We start from the raw sequence: 18224 nt of genomic DNA, 5'->3' as shown, positions 1-18224 counted from the left end.
AAAGTTGACAGATACAACCCCAGCTCACTCTCAGTGCTTGACTGGTGGGTTAGCAAGCAGGGAACTTGGTGAAGAGCTGAGCTGGCTATTACATGGTAACAGTAGAGACAGGTAGGAATGCTTCTCATAGGAGTCCTTTATGCCCGGTCCATGAGGACTGATGTTTAAGCCAAGTTTTAAATATGGTACCACTTAACTATAAAGATTGTATCTGAGCAATTATAAAATTTACCCTCAAATAGAGTTTGGTATGGTATGGGTTTTAGAGTGAAACAGATCTTAAGAAAAATAATTTTACATTGTATCTGGAAACCAACTGGAGGTGACTTCTGATAGTTTTCCTTTATCAGCGCTGATCTTTAAAGGATCCTATTATCATTCGATTTTGTTGCTTCCGTTTAGAGTATATTCCGTGTAGTGTTCCATGACCGGCGGCTCCAGTATACTGAACATCAGCAGCTGGAGGGCTGGAGGTGGAACCGACCTGGAGATAGAATTCTTGACATTGGTGAGTTAAGGGAATCTCTTGCCCAGGAAATGCCTTTAAGTATGGTCTGAGAATTGGTTTTCCTTCCTTGATGTTTACGTTGACTCAGAGTGCCTCAGGGGCTCAATTAGCATAAACCCGGAAGTATTTATTGACTAAACATAAAAAAAATTACTGGGATGTTAATACCAAAATTGAAGTTGGAAGTGTAGACAATTCAGTTCCGTAACATTTGCACATCTATTACTTTAGGGTGATTTTATTTTGTTTTTGTTTGTTTTAATGTAGTTGTGGTAAAATACACATAACATAAAAGTTACAATTATGAAACATTTTAAAGTAAATTCAGTGACATTAAGTACATTCACATTATGTAGCCATCACTACCATCCATCTCCAGAACTTTTGTCATCTTGCAAAACTGAAACTCTGTACCCATTAAACAATAACTCCCTATTCTCCCTATTCCCTCTTCTCCCCAGCCCCTGGCCACCACCGTTCTACTTTTTGTCCATATGACCTTGATTACTCCAGGTGCCTCATATAAGTGAAATCATCCAGTGTGTGTCTTTTTTGTGATTGGCTTATTTCACTTAACCTAATCCTCAAGGTTCATCCGTATAGCAGTATGCATCAGAATTTTCCTCCTTTTAAAGACCGTATAATATTCCGTTGTGTGTGTGTACCACATTTGGTTTATCTGTTCATCCTTTAGTAGATACTTGGGTTGATTCTACCTTTTGGTTATTGTGAATAATGCAGCTTATGGACGTGGGTATACAGATATTTAGTTCAGTCTCTGCTTTCAGTTCTGGGTATATACCCAGAAATGGGACTGCTAGATCATATATGGTAATTCTATTTTGAATTTTGGGGGAACTGCCATACTGTTTCCACAGCAGCTGCGTATTTTACATTCTCATCAGAAGTGAACAAGGGTTCTAAATGCTCTACCTCCTTGCCAACACGTGCTATTCTCTATTTTTTTTTAATAGTCGCCATCTTAATGAATGTGAAGTGGCTGATTGTGGTTTTGATTTCTACTTCTCTAATGATTAGTGATGTTGGGCATCTTTTTGTGTATTTTTTGGCCATGTATGTATCTTCTCTGGAGAAATGTGTATTCGAGTCCTTTCCTCACTTTTGAATCTGGTTGGTTGGTTTTGTTGTTATTGAGTTGTGAGTTGTAGGCATTCTTTATATATTCTGGATATTAACCCCATATCAGATAGATGATTTGCAATATTTTCTTTCCTTCTTTGTGGGTTGTCTTTTCACCGTGTTGATAATGTCCTTTGATGCGTAAAAGTCTTACATTTTGATGTAGTCCGGTTTATTTACTAATTTTATTGCCTTGCCTGTGCTTTTGGTGTCATACCTAAGAATATTGCAAAACCCAACGAAGCTTTTCCTGGTTTAGGTGTTTGATCCATTTTTTAGTTGATTTTTGTATATGGTATAAGGTAAGAGTTTGCCTTCATTCCTTGTATGTGGATATTGTTTTCCCAACACCATTTGTTGAAACAACTGTCCTTGCCCCACTGAATGGTCTTGGCGACTTTGTCAACCATCATTTGACCTTGTATGTGAGGACTCATTTCTGGGCTCTCCATTGTATTCTCTTTGTCTATGTCTCCATCTTTATGCCAATACCACACTGTTGATAACAATAATTTGTAGTACGTTTTGAAATCTGGAAATGTGACACTTCCAACTTTACTTTTCAGGATCGTTTTGGCTGTTCAGGATCTGATCATTTGTTTTGTGTGTCTGTAAGAGGGGCCAGGTTTTTTCCCCAAATGCTGCAAGTTCTTTTATTTCACTAATACCTGAGAGGCAGATTAGTGGTTCGTTTTACCTAAGTTAAGAGACCTGGGATTAGAATCTATGTCTCTTGATTTGCAATTTGGGTTTCTTCCCTACTGCTCTGCTAAATAGAGTAGAGTTTATTTTTCTTAAATCATAGGGCTTAAGGGAAGTTCCTTTACAAACATACATGCGGTCTCTCTTCATGAATGTACTTTTAATCCTGGCATCTATGTCTTTGATCTTTTATTGGTCATTATCTCCAACTAGTAAACACTGTTGTTTATCAAAAAAGTACCTACTAATTTTACCTGAGAAAACACTGACTCTTGTGCAGATATCCTGATACCCATTTGATAAAGTGACCTTAGGATAAATCCACTACAGCTCACACTGTTGGAGCCACCTTCTTGTCCGAACTGACAGTAAACAGTAGTATAGTGATAGTTACGATCATAAATATCAGCCCGGTTTTCTCTCCCCAGTTTGAATATCAGTAGGAGAAGTCAGGAAATGCTATTTGAGGAGAGGCTGTGTAGAATGGCAAGCAGCGTCCTGCTGGAGCTCGTTCAGATTTGCTTCCCTCTTGAGTATCAGATTCGCTGCTCTGCTACAGGGCTATTTGATGACTTGAAGGCCAACATCGATCTTTATGCTAATTTTTTCCCACTTCTATCTGTAATACAATGCTTCTACCTTTATTCAGACACTCTGCTTTATCTTTCTGTAGCAATCCTGTTACTGTACTTCTATCAGTAACTCTAATCCTAAGACTGTAAGTGAAGCAGATAATATTACAATTTTCATGACACTAGAGCTAGTGTGTAGACTAAATCTATCTTTAAGTAGAATTTTGGCAGATTAAAAAGAAACTGTGTTTAAATTGTCTTATTTAAAAAACCTTTTAAAATGGAAAAAAGATACTCAGAAAGAAAGTACTTAGGTCAATTTTAGCTCTAATCAAACCTTTTCATTGGCAAAAAGAGGTTTAGGGTGTAATAACGTAAAAATCTTGGTAACTGGGGACCAATAATAAAACAATCAGTACTATCTTATTTAAACCCAGTAGCCCTCACAGTTGTTCAGTGATTACCATTTTGTTTCTCAGATATCCCAATGTCTGTTGGTATAATCGATCCTAGAGCTAATCCAACCCAACTGAATACAGTGGAGTTCCTGTGGGACCCGGCAAAGAGGACATCTGTGTTTATTCAGGTAGGGCACTGCAGATGGGGTTCCAGTTATGAGGAGCATTTCTTCCTACCAATGTGTTTCCTTTTTTTTTAAAGATTTATTTATTTATTTATTTAGGAGAGAGAGATGCGAGCGCAAGCAGAGGGAGGGGCAGAGGGAGAGAGAGAATCCAAGCAGACTCCCCACTGAGCACACAGCCTGATGCAGGGCTTGATCCCAGGACGCTGAGATCGTGACTAGGGCCAAAATCAAGAGTCAGACGCTTAACCTGCTGAGCCACCCAGCCTCCCCTGCCAGTTTGTTTCTTGAAGGATAAAACATGTTGAATTTGAAATTTTTATAGGGTTCCAGCCTGACTATCAAGTCCAGACTCCTCAATACTTGCCTGAGGGCAATGAGGAGTGCCTGAATTGCCCTTCTCATTTCCCCAATTTCTTTATTTGCATGACAAAACAAAATAAACAAACAAAAAAGTTGCTTGCTAATGGCTGTATAATATTCCGTTCTTTGGATGCACTATAACTTCCCTGTTATGTAGCATTTAGATTGTTCTAAATTTTCCCTATTATCTGTAAAGTTATTTTGAACATCTTTATGCTTAAAATTTATTTTACATATCCGATGATGTCTGTTGGGCAGACTCCTTTAAAATTCTTATTTGTAATGGAGGCCGTGGTTTATTATGTCCCATTAGATAGTCACTATGTTAAGTAAACAGTTTGTGTACATGATTTTATTTAAAACTTTCAGCAGTAATCCTGTAGAGTAGAAATCGTTTTGAGACTTAGAAATGAACAACCTACCTAAGCTAATATTTGGTCAAAGTTTCACTGTTACGATTCACCAAGGTCTTCACTTTGTGCGGTAGCAAGCGAGTCTTTGCAAACCTTCTTCCCACTGTTGCCTGTGCGCTTTCATATTTGCTGTTTTCCCAGCATGGATGTTGCCTCTGCTTTCTCAACTTTAACTTCAAGTCCAGGAAACTTACTAACAGAAATCATTTCTCGTTTATATTAACTGTATTCTCTGAAACAGTTAATGAATTTAGTTCCTCCCAGTAAGTGTTGTTAGCATTGGATCTGTATATTTACTTTGTTTCATTTTTTTAAAAAAGGATTTTATTTATTTATTTGACAAAGAGCGAGCCAGAGAGCACCAGCCAGGGGAAGGGCAGAGGTAGAGAGAGAAGCAGATTCCCCGCTGAGCAGGGAGTCCTGTGTGGGGCTCCGTCATGACCTGAGCTGAAGGCACTTAACTGACTGAGCCACCCAGGCGTCCCTACTTTGTTTCATTTGTAAATAATTAAGTTTCCTTATTTCCTCCATTAGAACATAACACTCTTTAACATCAAAAGGAGAGTAAAAGGGGTTTTTTAATTTTTTTATTTTTTTAAGGATTTTATCTATTTATTTAGAAAGAGAGAGTGAGAGAGCACTCAAACACAAGCAGGGGGAGGGGCAGAGGGAGAGGGAGAGAGAATCTCAAGGAGGCTCCGCACTGAGTGTAGAGCATGACACAGGGCTTAATCTCACTATCCCGAGATCATGACCTGAACAGAAATCAAGAGTCGGATACTTAACCGAGACATCCCTCAAAGTTTGTCTTTTTTTTTTTTTTTTTTTGCCCCCAAAGATTTTATTTATTTATTCGAGAGATGCAGAGGGAGCAGCAGGCTCCCCAAGGAGCAGGGAGCCTGATGTGGGACTCAATCCCAGGACCCCAGGATCATTTCCCGAGCTGAAGGCAGGTGCTCAACCGACTGAGCCACCCAGGAGCCCCTAAAAGTGTTTTTTTTTTTTTTTTGAAGGTTTTATTTACATAGATGTTTTTAAGTAAAGTCTACGCCCAATGTGAGGCTCAAATTTATGACCCCGAGATCAAGAGTCCTATGCTCTACCGACTGAGCCAGCCAGGTGCTCCTAGCATAAAAGTTTTTTCTATAGGTGTTCGTAGTGTTTTTAAAGGTTTTGCTGTTAGTAGTTGCTCAAAAAATATCGTTGACTGATGTGGCTAGCTGGCGGTACTGCAACCTGGATGCTGTATTCTTCGTAGGTACACTGCATTAGCACGGAATTCACTATGAGGAAGCACGGAGGAGAAAAGGGAGTGCCGTTCCGAGTACAAATTGATACCTTCAAGGAAAATGAAAATGGGGAATATACTGAGCACTTACACTCCGCCAGCTGCCAGATCAAAGTCTTCAAGGTATTCCTGGGCCTCCTGCTGTCCCTTCTATCTTTCCCCCTCATCTTTTTAACATTAGCTACCAAGTCAGAAAGTCATCTTGTCTTTTCTCAACAACTGTGAAAATTCAGTCTAGGCTAGAGTCCTTGAGATAATTCCTGAGATGCCTGGAAATGAATTTATTTGGGGTTGGGCATGGGAGAAGAGGAACTTGGAAAGGGAGTTAGAGGCTAAAACATGGATTTTCACCGAAAGCTCTTAAAGTCTGTTGAAATTACAAGCTCTTGTAAAAGCTCACAAAAATTATGAAATGTTTATAGTTTTGGTTACGTTGGTACTTGACTTTCTTTTGTTAATTTGGTCTTTATTTGTTTTTATCATATGGATAAATGTATTCTCATTGCAAAAGATTCATTAATACTGAAGTATTCAGACCAAAGTGCCCCTTTACCAGTTTTACCCTGACTTCCCAACCTTTCCCAGAGATCGCAGCTATCATAATTTAGCACGTATCCTTCTAGTCCCCTTCTGTGCTTTTATATACGCATGTACATAAGTATATACGTATTTTCTAAAAACATCAGTATGGTTGTGTTGTATGAATTGGGGAGGCTCGCTTGTTTTTAGTTAGCTGTGTGCTGTAGAGATCTTTCCATGTCCATCGCTATGGATCTCTTACTCTTCTTCAACTCCATCACACTGTTAAATTTCCTATTTTCAGACTTAGATGCGAAGATGCCTCTTGTCTTTACATCATTGTACATACATCGTTGTTTTGCATGGGACTGTTTAAGCTTTTAGAAATAATATTGTTGGGTCAAAAGTCAGTCGATGAGTCAAAACAAAACATTTCTCTTTCCAGCCCAAAGGTGCAGACAGAAAGCAAAAAACGGATCGGGAGAAAATGGAGAAACGAACACCTCACGAAAAGGAGAAATACCAGCCTTCTTATGAGACAACTATACTCACAGAGGTGAAAGGATTTCTTTTGGTGATGATTTCAGTCGATACATTCTATTCTTAAAAGAAAATCCCATCATTTTGCATTATATACGTATATCAAATAGTTATGTTGTACACCTGATACTAATGCAATGTTGTGTGTCATTGCAAACAAACAAACATAACAAACCCATAATTCCTAGCCTGGTCAAGATTTACTTGTCCTGGGTATATTTTCTCTTAATTATAGGGCCCTCCGTGCAATTAAGATTTACTAGTCAAGATGTGCTATTCATGTAACGGTATTTTGGTGGGACACTAGGGTCAAATGTACTTTTTCAGTATTTAAGTTGTTCTTTGTTTTTAGTGTTCTCCATGGCCTGAGATCACATACGTCAACAATTCCCCATCACCTGGCTTCAACAGTTCCCACAGCAGTTTTTCTCTTGGGGAAGGGTAAGTGTGGGAAATGAAATGAGGTTGTATTTGTCCTAAATACGTCTTCTTTCATTATCTGCCATGTAGAAGCTCTTTCTAAATCAGTACGTCCTATTCGGTCCCGCTTCGGTAGATCCGTAGATGAGCTGAGGTTTGGATTATCTTCGAAAGTGACTGAAGAGTTCTATGCAGTCCTTTCTCCTCTTTTTTCTTCCTACTAGAAAACAGCATTTAAAGAAAAAAAACCAGCATTTATAGTCGGTTTTTAGTGATTCAGAGACTGATTTTTGGGCTTTTCACTTCTTGCTGTCACTGCTTATCTTGTGGTCATGTCACTTCCTGCGCATACTTTCACCAGTGGTCCTCAGGAACTGAAACACAGTTGTACAAACGCGAAAATCTGTTTTGTTACTTTTTTAAAAATTATTTTACTTTTTTAAAGATTTTATTTACTTATTTGACACAGAGAGAGTAGGTAGAGCGGCAGGCAGAGGAGGGAGAAGCAGGCTCCCTGCTGAGCAGAGAGCCTAACTTGGGGCTCGATCCCAGGACCCTGAGATCATGACCTGAGCCGAAGGCAGCCACTTAATGGCTGAGCCACCCAGGCGCCCCAATATTGATTGCTTTTATGTTCTGATATTTTTGTTTCTATTCTTATAAATTTCTTACATTAAGTATTCTTCATGCCATAATTTATCTAGTGAATCCCAATTTACTGAAATTTTCATTTTTTTTCAATTTGTCCAATAATAAAAAATGTTGGAAATGAGAGTTTCTTCCCCTCTCCCCATAATCTTAATGTTAAATTAACAGATAACTGAAGTACTGACTATCAGACGAAGACTGCTTTGGGAGAGAGCACAGATTCCTTTAAATCTCTAGCTTGAGGGCCCCTGGCTGGCTCAGTCGGTGGAGCCCTTGATCTCAGAGTTGGAGTTTGGGGCCCCATGTTGGGTGTAGAGATTACTTACAAATAAAATCTTAAAAGAAAAAAAATCTTTAGCTTGAGACTTACTATGAGGATGAAGAATGAGATGATGAACCCTAGTAGGTGTCATGGACTCATCCTTTTCATTTTCAATGTTTCCTTAGAAATGGTTCACCAAACCACCAGCCAGAGCCACCCCCTCCAGTCACAGATGTAAGTCTAAAGTTAAATGTAAGTTATTTGCAATGTCTAATACTAATACTTTGATAAATGTGCAGTTCAGTAGAAATGCCCAACTTTTAAGGAATAATATTTATTCATTCATTAAACAGACATGTATTGAATTTTGACTATGAACTAGACACTATGCTGGGGACCAGGGATGTGAAACAAGTTAATGCAGGACCCCTGCATTTAAAGAGTTTATAGTCTAGTAAGAAAGATAAGGATGGAATCCCGTGGGCTTCTTGCACGGTCAGGGAAAGACTGATGAGGTATAAACAACTTCCAAGCAAACTAGGCCCGAGTGCGGGTGTGTTTAGCTCCGTATTACCTAATGATGTCAGAGAGAAATCTCTCTACTTACCAAAAAAGAAAAAAAATGCTTGCTTTCTCTTTTAGAACCTCTTGCCGACAACCACACCTCAGGAAGCTCAGCAGTGGTTGCATCGAAATCGTTTTTCTACGTTCACGAGGCTTTTTACAAACTTCTCAGGTTAAATTTATTTGTCCTTTTGTTCTTCCCAACACAGGATATTCCTTTACATTCTAGGGCCTCCTAGCATCCGTGTGAGGGGGTGTGTGTGTGTGTGGTGTGTGGTGTGTGTGTTGGGGAGGGAGAGGGAGGAAGGGAGGGAAGGAGGGAAGGAGAGATCTTCGTGCATTTTTAGGATTAAGTGAATTTCATAGAACCCTTCAGACTTTCTCACCAGCGGCATCTGTGCTGTGAAATACTTAAAAAGAAAGACTTCTTAATTTAAACTCACTTTAATTTAAAAATATTTATTCTCTACAATACTTTTTAAAGTATATTCCATACAGTATTTTATCAAGGGCATTTGTAGGTGGTCTGAAACTTCCCCCTTGATATCACTGTGTTGTATTTTATTTGCACATCCCACCTTATTTAGCACCTCCTGGGTACCAGGTATGGGAGGACTACACAGATGGGTAAGACATACTTTCTGATCATTCATCATCTAGTATCAAAAAACAAAAAAACAAAAAACACCCCAAATCAAATCAAAAGAAAAGCCTGAAAAAACAAGTAACCAGTTGTGACGCAGTAGATGAGTGGTACAAAGCAGGGTGTTGGGAGAGCGTCTGTGGTTAGGGAGCGTGTGTAACGCACAGGGTAGATCTTGTCTGTTGGTCAGACAGTGGGAGATATTTCAGTCAGGAGGAACAACCTGCTCATTAGACCCCATCAGTATGATGAAAGCATAGGGTTAAGTGGATGAGTTAATGGGGTGGCAGTTGAGGTGAGAAAGGAAACGGGCCAGGTCATGGAGAGGCTTATGTACCATGTAAAAGATTTTGGACTATAATGTGATAGAGCCTTTTCAGTGGTCATTAACAAAGACAGTCTTTGCCTTTATCACCCATTTTCTTATATTTATTCCAGGGGCAGATTTATTGAAACTAACTAGAGATGATGTGATCCAAATCTGTGGCCCTGCCGATGGAATCAGACTTTTTAATGCATTAAAAGGCCGGTATGTAATTCGTGTAAAAAATATCAGTGAGGTTGAATTTCAAATGGATTTGGATTCAGGGATTCTTCACAGTATTCTTTCCACAGCTCACTGCATCTTGTCAAAACATTCTTTTTGAATGCCAGCTATGTACCAAATAAACGAAGACGAAAAATAATGTTTCCTACAGTTGATCCGAGGAATTCCTCATGATATCCCGTTTTTCATTTCTAGGTAGTTTTTTCATTTGATAAATACTCATTATCCCTGTTACAAACCAGGTACTATTGTAGGCTCTAGGGATACATTGGTGAGTAGAACAGACAAGGGACCCATTATTAGGAGTTTACTTTGTAATGGGGGGAGAGAGAAAAATATGAACAGTGAATATTTTTGATAGTGGTAAGTGCTTTGAAGGAAAACCAAACAAATAAATAAAAAGAAGGTTATAACCTGTAGAGTACCCAGAATATGGTCAGGAAAGACCTCTGTGAAGCAGGGGTTATATGGGGGGGGGGGAGTTATGGGGTCATATGAGGGAAGAACACTCTAGGAGGAACAAAACAGGTGCAAAGGCCCCGAGTCCACTTTCACTGGAGAAGAGGTCATTCTTGAATTGTATAGGAACTACTTAAGTGTCCACTTACAAACTGTAAAACAGAGTAATTGGTAGTCCCTATTTGGGATTTTCAGTTTCAAATAGGTAATAGTATTAGTGGAAAAAACATACAGGTTAATGCCAGAGAACCAAATCAGTGACTCAATCATGAAACAGATCATGAAGTATTTTGTTTGGGTACATCACAAGAAATGTCGAATCAGGTTGGCTCTAATCTTGGAAAATTTTGAAGAAAGAGGAAAAATTTAGGGGTTGATGATTTGGAGAAAAAAGAGTGGGTCTTCAGTTTTTTAAACATACTATTTAAAGAGCATTTAAGGGGCACCTGGGTGGTGCAGTCAGTTAAGAGTCCGAGTCGTGATTTCAGCTCAGGTCATGATCTCATGGTCATGAGATTGAGCCCCTCCTTGGGCTCTGCACTGGGCATGGAGCCTGCCTAAGATTCTCTCTCTCTCCCTCTATTCCTCTCCCACCCCCACCCCCCACCCCCGCCCCGGCTCATGTGTGCACATGTGCGCTCTCTTAAAAAATAAAAGAACATTTCAAAATAGAAATGCGATGATCAGATCGAGAGGTAGTCGAATTCCATCGTCTAAGAAGTAAGAACAGACAGGAGGCTTAGGCTACTTAGGAGAAGGTAATGAAGGAAATACGATTCTTCGTTTTATAGCGGGGCTTTTCAGGAGAATGGACCCACGCACCAGCGGCTCCCACGTTTCGAATATTTATAACATTTACACCAAAGGTCATAAACTCAAATGACTACAGAGGCCACATGTAAACGAGAGGGACAGTCAAATCTGGGGTATACTGAAGAATGCATGTATCATGTAAGGAGAACGGCCGATTGTCTTCTTGTAAGAACGAGGGTCTCAGATTGCCAGACCTGATTTTTCAAGAAAAGCCCAAATCGCAGAGGTTGGAACGAAATCCGTTAAAATGCGTGCACGCGCGCTCTCCTGCGCACACGTACGCCCCAGCGGGGGGCTAGCGAGCGGCGGATGAGCCGCCTCGGCCGCGGGCTGCCCGTGTTCGACTCCGCTCCCTAGCGCTCGTCTAGGCTCGCAAGTTCTCCCTTGAAATGTGCTTCCCACGACAACCGTAAGACTAACAGCCTTGTTTTCCTCCTCAGGATGGTGCGCCCAAGGCTAACCATTTATGTTTGTCAGGAATCCGTACAGTTGAGGGAGCAGCAACAGCAGCAGCAGCAGCCGCAGAAGCACGAGGACGGAGACGCAAACGGTACTTTCTTCGGTAGGTCGTTCTGGACGGGCCAGGACGCGCGCTAAGGCCAGGGGAGGAGAGGCCTTAGGAGCCGTGCGATCAGACGGCAGAATCAGCGTTTGCTAGGATAATGGTAACTACCGACGTTTACGGGGTTCCTCCTACGTACCGGGCACTCTTCTCAGCGCATTTACGTGCTTTAATTTATACAAGCGGTATCTCTTCCTTGCAGTACCGTTGTTGTTCTCGCCGGCACGTAGATGAGAACGTGAGGCTTAGGGGCGTTACGTAGCTCGGCCCAGTCCCGCAGCTGGCAAGTGGCCGAGCCAGGATTTGAACTCGGGCAGTCCGCGAGTCCTTTAGAAAGGTGGGCATCCCTGGTGATGGGGTGACCTTTCAGAGCAGAGAAACCTGTGTTGACTGCCTTTGCCCTGTCCCTTTTGCAGTGTACCACGCCATCTATCTAGAAGAACTGACAGCTGTTGAACTGACAGAAAAAATTGCTCAGCTCTTCAGCATCTCCCCTCGCCAGATCAGCCAGATCTACAAGCAGGGGCCGACGGGGATCCACGTGCTCATTAGCGACGAGGTAGATTTCAGTGCCGCTGAAAGGCCACGTGGCGGTTTGTCAGGCCGCATGACGGGAGCAAGAGCCGTCCTCCTGGGGCGCAGGCTCTGTTTACCAGACCGGGGCTTTTCGAATGTTTTCGCTTACTTTCCAAAAGAATTTTTTAAAAAACCGTGTATCCCCTTGCACATTTTTAGGTTGACTTAAAATTTTTTGTTTTAAGTTTAAATAGTTGCAAAATATGTCATTTCTGGGCATATTATATAACCTTTAAAAAGGAAATGGTTACATCACTATTCTAACTATATTCCATGTAACCCAAATAGAAGAGTGATTTAATACTGCCATCACTGTCTTAAATACATGAATATACTTTTCTTTAACAGAGTTTTTATATCATTTCTTTCTTTCCTTGAAGTCTTATTTCCAGTCACTTCTCCCATAGAATTTTATCTTCCCATAACCTGTTTTTATGTTCAAACATCTTTTATTAATCATCCTACCGTATTTCTTTGAAACAAATTTGCTTCAACCAAAGAATTTGTTTCAATAAAAATTTAAAAATTATTTCTTCTGAGTAGAATGATCACCACTATCTAATCAATGAACATAATGTATTATGTTTTGATAAATTTTTAAACATTAAGAAAAATGTATTAGAAGTGTATCTATTAATGAGATGGATGGTATTGTCTGATTCCCTGCCCGCCCTGCCCACATTAATTCATGTATAGGTGAATACTCTGTACTGATCTCTAGAATGAAATAGAGTTTGGCACCACTTCCGTTCTGTTTTATTCCCCTAGATGTAATGCTGTGGAATCTGATTCACATAAATTGACAGACAGGAATGGATGGAGTTTTCTTATAACAGAGTCACTGGAATTTTTTTTTTTTTTTGAACTTTGGAGTTAGGTACCAAAATTATATAGTGATGTTACAAAGAATTATTTTGAATCACCTATCATTTGACAGTTTGTGATTAGGTCAGTCTTCAGTTCTGGTGCAAGGAACGAATTAGAAACCATGTGACTCACAGAAGACTTTGTTACCCAGTCATGAAAGTTCACATTAACAGTTACACTTTGGCATTGTGTACCAGAGGGTTTTGTACCCTGGGGTGGGCCATCTTGGTAAGATTCCAGGAGGGTGAAACTTCTGACTTTATTTTATAAAATGGGAGAAGGGAGTTTAGAAAGGAAAGTGGGTAGGGAAAACCGAAGAGGTGCTCGGGCAGTTTTGGGAAAGAGTCATATGGGAGATGAAGACCTGGAAGTCATTTCTCCCGAATGGGCCTACCAGTGTCTGTGTACCCTTGCAACGTCTTGGGGTTATTCCAGGGAGATGCATCCTGTAATTTTAAGATCACTTGTTTTAGACTGCTTAGCTTTTATTTTTATTTATTTATTTATTTTTTAAGTAGGCTCCAATGCCCAACATGGTGCTTAAACTCATGACCCTGAGATTAAGAGTCACGTGCTCTACCAACTGAGCCAGTCAGGCGCCCCTAGACTGCTCAGCTTTTAAAACTTAAAAACTGAGCGGGAGAAAACAAAACCAAGGATTATTTTTCCCTTAAGTCCAATATAATAAAAAGCCATCTAGTCTAAATAAATGCAGCAAACCCAAGTTTTTAATAATTAGCAACTTTTCTTGCTTTTCTCAGATGATACAGAACTTTCAGGAAGAAGCCTGTTTTATTCTGGACACAATGAAAGGTAATAAAATAGTAAGACAGATGCCTCTCTCTAAGGAGTTTAAGAGATTTTTTTCTTGGTTTACTTCTTTGAGGAGAGGGGAAAGTATCAACCACCATATTTGAGGTAGAGAAGGTGATGTCTTTGGAGATTGTTCCTTTGTATGAATTGGCTTCTTGCCATTATCAGAATGGACTAAGTGTAACTGATGACTCTACTCTCTCCCACCTTCCGAGGACAAATGAGGAAATTAAGGCATGTTGTTTTTATAATGCATATTTATTGTAACTATTGTGTGATAATAAGTAGGTTGCCCTTTACCCTGCTGGGGTTTTTTCCCTTCTCAAAAGATCCTTACCATATGTTTTTTTTCTCCTACTCTGTTTTAGAGGTGACTAAAGATGATTCTCTCTCTGTCTCTCTCTCTCTTTTTTTTACAGCAGAAACCAATGACAGCTATCATATCATACTGAAGTAGGTGCCGGGCAGTCCGTCCGCAGTGGCTGCTGCTTCCTTCAGCCCCTGGAAGCTTCTCTCTTGAAGGGAGTCGCTCGCTAACGGAGATTGGAAGGTCTGCAGGAACTGACCCATCTGACTGTGGGGGGGGGAGTCCAGGCCACGGAGGCAGAATCCCAGCCATCTGTTGGCCCAAGCTCTCGTGGCACCCACGGATTATTGCCCAACATGCATTTCTGCAGCTGTTTCTTAGTTAAAATTTATGGACCCTGTTGTTGTTGAATATCATTAGAAACTCCACACCATTTAGGGTGTTTGTAGGGCATAATGATGATGAGAATCGTGTGATGTTTAATGGAAAGATGTTAAATTTTGTGATATGGAGCCATGTAATTTTTTTCTAATATAAAAGCGAACGTCTATATTCCTAAGACTAGACCCTCAGTCTCTTTTGCATCGTACATACTAGCTTTCGCCACAGTCGGCCCCTGAAAACCTCACCAAAGAGGAGAAATACAGAGATAGAATAGAATTTTTCTTTTGGTTGCCCTGTAATACCAAGACTAATAGTAATTTTAGCTAACATTTACTGAGCATTTACTTGTGCCTAGTAGTGTGATAAATTCTTTAAGTGGATTACCTTGTTGAACTCCTTTTTAATAATCCTCTCTGAAGGAGGTAATGATGGCCCCTAACTGAAGGTGAGGAAGTGGAGACCTAGAGTGGCTAAGGAGCTTGCCAAGTGACAGGCACCTAGCAAGCGGTGTCGCTGAAATCCAAACCCAGGCAATCTTGCTCATTTTAACTGCCGGCCACGACGCTGCCCTTGCAGTACCCGTGCTTGTCGCCGTCTGTAACCGCGGCTGTTCTGGTGCATAGGACGGAACACCGCCTGACAACCAAGGAATCAACCACTGACAGGGACAAACCACACCTAAATAATGACGCCCAAACGAAGGCCTACAAAAACCGAAAACACACGTGCTTTTGAAGCATCAGCTATCAGATTCACAGACTCTGAGGTAGTGAAGACGAGGGGTCATCTGTAACTCCCCAAATTCACTGTTCCTGAATGAGCTTCTCGAACTATTAATGAGTTTGGCTAGCCCCTGCTTTCTGTTCCCCTCTCTGCATCTTTCCTCGGTATAGGAAGTTCTTTTACTCCTGTAGTGCTCTTTTATATAAGCTTTATGAGACATTCATTCCGATCCCCGTCACACTCTTCCCATTTATCTTAGTTCTTGAAGAGTGTGCGTGTGTGTGTCCGTGCGTGTGTATGCGTGTGTGTGCATACGTGTGTAAGACTATGGGTTGTCTTTTTTCACATGTAGAGTTTTATCCAGAAATCCCTTTACACATTACGTTGAGGTGAAAAAAGATAATGTTCAAAGCTTCTGTAATGGATTTGGATCTGTGCGTGTGTGTTTTTAAAGCATTTGATAAAGTTTCAATGTTTTTATACAGAGAATTTTGTTCATTAAAATCAACCCACAATACGGTCTGATTTCTTTTGGTTTGAAACAAATTGAAGACTTTGAAACTGGAAAATGAAGTTAAGTGACTTTTAAAAACTGACCTGGGCAATTTGACATACCAGGCAAAAATACTTTTTAAATGAAAGTATTGATTACCAGATGTCCCTGTTTCAGAAGGGGGACGTTTCTGGTTGTATTATGTTCCTGGGACTGTTCTCAGTTTCAGAGAAGTCAGTTCTCTCCTCAGCAGGCTATTAGTTTTTTGTTTGTGGTTGTTTTTGTTTTTGTTCCTGTTTTTTTATGATTCTGTCTGAATATTAGGCTGGGAGGGTTGGACTAGATGACTTTTAAGGTCCCTTCTCAATCTGTGATTCTTCTTTCCTGTAAATGACATATAGAAATATTTTTGATGTATTTACCACAAATTACAGTTACTAATTAGGGTTAGAGTTTTTTCAGAGTAGTCTTCAAATTTATTATAGAATTTTTTTTTTTTTTTTAGAAATTATAGGGGCGCCAGCATGGCTCAGTCAGTTAGTTGGGCGTCCAACTCTTGATTTCGGCTCAGGCCATGATGTCAGTGTTGTGAGATCGTGCCCAGCATTGGCATTGGGCTCCGTGCTTGGCAGAGAGTCTGCTTGAGGTTCTCTCGCTCTCCCTCTGCCCCGTCCCCCACCCCTGCTTGTGCACACTCTCTCTCAAATAAACCTTTAAAAAAAAAGAAATGAGTTTATACGAGTTTGCAATCACAGATCCTAAATTAACCAGAAAATCGTTTAGGCTTTCTTTAGCTCCAAAAGTATTTATAGTGCCAATGCTATACAATTGGTAAGAATTGGTATAGTGATAGAACACTGTGATTATTCAACTTGCTTTTAAGAATCACATCTGTTTACTATTATTGATCCTTTCAATTAAATGAAAATTTTAAACTAGCTTTTTTATTATGAAAATAATACACAGTGATAAATCCAAACAGTAAAGAGGGGTATAACTTTTTTCTACTTACCTCCTAGTCCCACTCTAAAGAGATAATAACTGCAAAATACCCCTCATCCCCCTCCCTCCTCCCTCCCTCTCTCCCTGTCTCTCGCACACACACAAATACTCAGATGGGCTCATGTTACACTATGGTCTGAGGTTTGCTTTTTGTATTTAACGTATTTTGAACATCTTCCTATTAGAATTTATAGTTCTGCATCGTTCTCTTTCGAAGATGGCCTTTCCCTGTGGATGTTGTTGAGGTGAAGTGCATTTTTTGCATGTGCCTCTAAGATATATTCCTAGAAGTAAAATTTACTGGATTTTATCTTTTTAACAATGTAACAGTTGATACTTAAACTGAGTAGACGGTTTAATGATTTTATTAGAGTGAAAGTATTTGAGAAGGACGATGGTTCGATTTAGGCCCTCCTGAGAAGCGGATTGGCTCCTATTTGAGTATTGTGTGTACTGTTCCCTTGAAAGGGGTAGGATCTATCTAGAAGAAGCTATGTAAAGACTTGAGAGTTAAAAGGGAGTTATTGGGAAATAAAAGGGGGGTAGGTCATTTTAGGACTCCAAGGATTAAAGTACTAGTCATTATGGAAACATGGCTATTAAATAATAAGATTGTCTAATATTATGGCCTAGGAAGAATGTTTACCCACAGAAATGATTTATTCAGGAAGCTATTTAAAGGAAGGGGAAATGGAAATGGTCGTAGTGCCTGGAAAGAGAGTACAGTACACCAAGCACAAGACCGTCGGAGCCCGAGAGACCTGAGAAAGTGAGAGTGCCTGGAAAGAGAGTACAGTACATCAAGCACAAGACCGTCGGAGCCCGAGAGACCTGAGAAAGTGAGAGTGCCTGGAAAGAGAGTACAGTACATCAAGCACAAGACCGTCGGAGCCCGAGAGACCTGAGAAAGTGAGAGTGCCTGGAAAGAGAGTACAGTACATCAAGCACAAGACCGTCGGAGCCCGAGAGACCTGAGAAAGTGAGGTTCACACGAGGGGTCAGATACTCTGATTCCTGGATGTTGGGCACAGTCAGGCATAGTCAGGCCTACGTATGCTGTGAGGGGTAGAGCGTGATCTCACTGCTGGGTTGGAGGAGTGCGGGGAGGCTTGGTGAGTGAAGAAGGCTTGGCAAAATGGAACTAGTCCTTTCTAATTTATGGCTAATGGAGGAGTGTTCTGAAAACCTTTTGTCCCCAAATATTCTCAGCAAAAAAAATTTTTTTTAAAGATTTCATTTATTTGATAGAACACAAGCACAAGCAGGGGGAGCAGCAGGCAGAGGGTAGAGGAGAAGCAGGCTCCACACTAAGCAAGGAGCCCGATGTGGGGCTCAATCCCAGGACCCCGGGATCTTGACCTGAGCCGAAGGCAGATGCCCGACCGACCGAGCCCCCCAGGCGCCCCTCAGCAAATCTTTGGGCAGGGTTGCCGCAGAGATCGGGGCTGCCTTGTAAACTACTGTGAAGGATTGAATGAAGGTTCAGTTTTTGGCTTTGAAAGCAACACAGATT

At 40.6% G+C, this 18224-nt stretch overlaps 1 protein-coding gene across 4 annotated transcripts in view; it reads left to right on the top strand.

Moving 5' to 3' along the window:
- TFCP2 (transcription factor CP2) overlaps positions 1-15734 on the top strand; it is a 48465-nt gene extending 32731 nt beyond the window's left edge. The window contains exons 4-15 of one of the 4 annotated variants that reach the window (XM_008704584.2): positions 403-508; positions 3402-3508; positions 5540-5692; positions 6534-6644; positions 6981-7069; positions 8144-8210; positions 8601-8694; positions 9604-9694; positions 11425-11546; positions 11963-12105; positions 13751-13802; positions 14225-15734. In XM_008704584.2, coding sequence (XP_008702806.1) covers positions 403-508; positions 3402-3508; positions 5540-5692; positions 6534-6644; positions 6981-7069; positions 8144-8210; positions 8601-8694; positions 9604-9694; positions 11425-11546; positions 11963-12105; positions 13751-13802; positions 14225-14259 — 1170 coding nt within the window. In that variant the 3' untranslated portion in view covers positions 14260-15734. Of the gene's footprint in view, positions 1-402; positions 509-3401; positions 3509-5539; positions 5693-6533; positions 6645-6980; positions 7070-8143; positions 8211-8600; positions 8695-9603; positions 9695-11424; positions 11547-11962; positions 12106-13750; positions 13803-14221 lie in introns of all 4 variants that reach the window. The other 3 variants (XM_008704586.2, XM_008704583.2, XM_008704585.2) reach the window with 3 other exon arrangements.
- The last annotated feature ends 2490 nt before the right edge of the window (positions 15735-18224 follow it).

Source organism: Ursus maritimus, unplaced genomic scaffold, assembly GCF_017311325.1.
Source record: "Ursus maritimus isolate PB19 unplaced genomic scaffold, ASM1731132v1 scaffold_26, whole genome shotgun sequence".
Classification (NCBI taxonomy): domain Eukaryota; kingdom Metazoa; phylum Chordata; class Mammalia; order Carnivora; family Ursidae; genus Ursus; species Ursus maritimus.
This window is presented reverse-complemented; position numbering and strand designations above follow the sequence as displayed.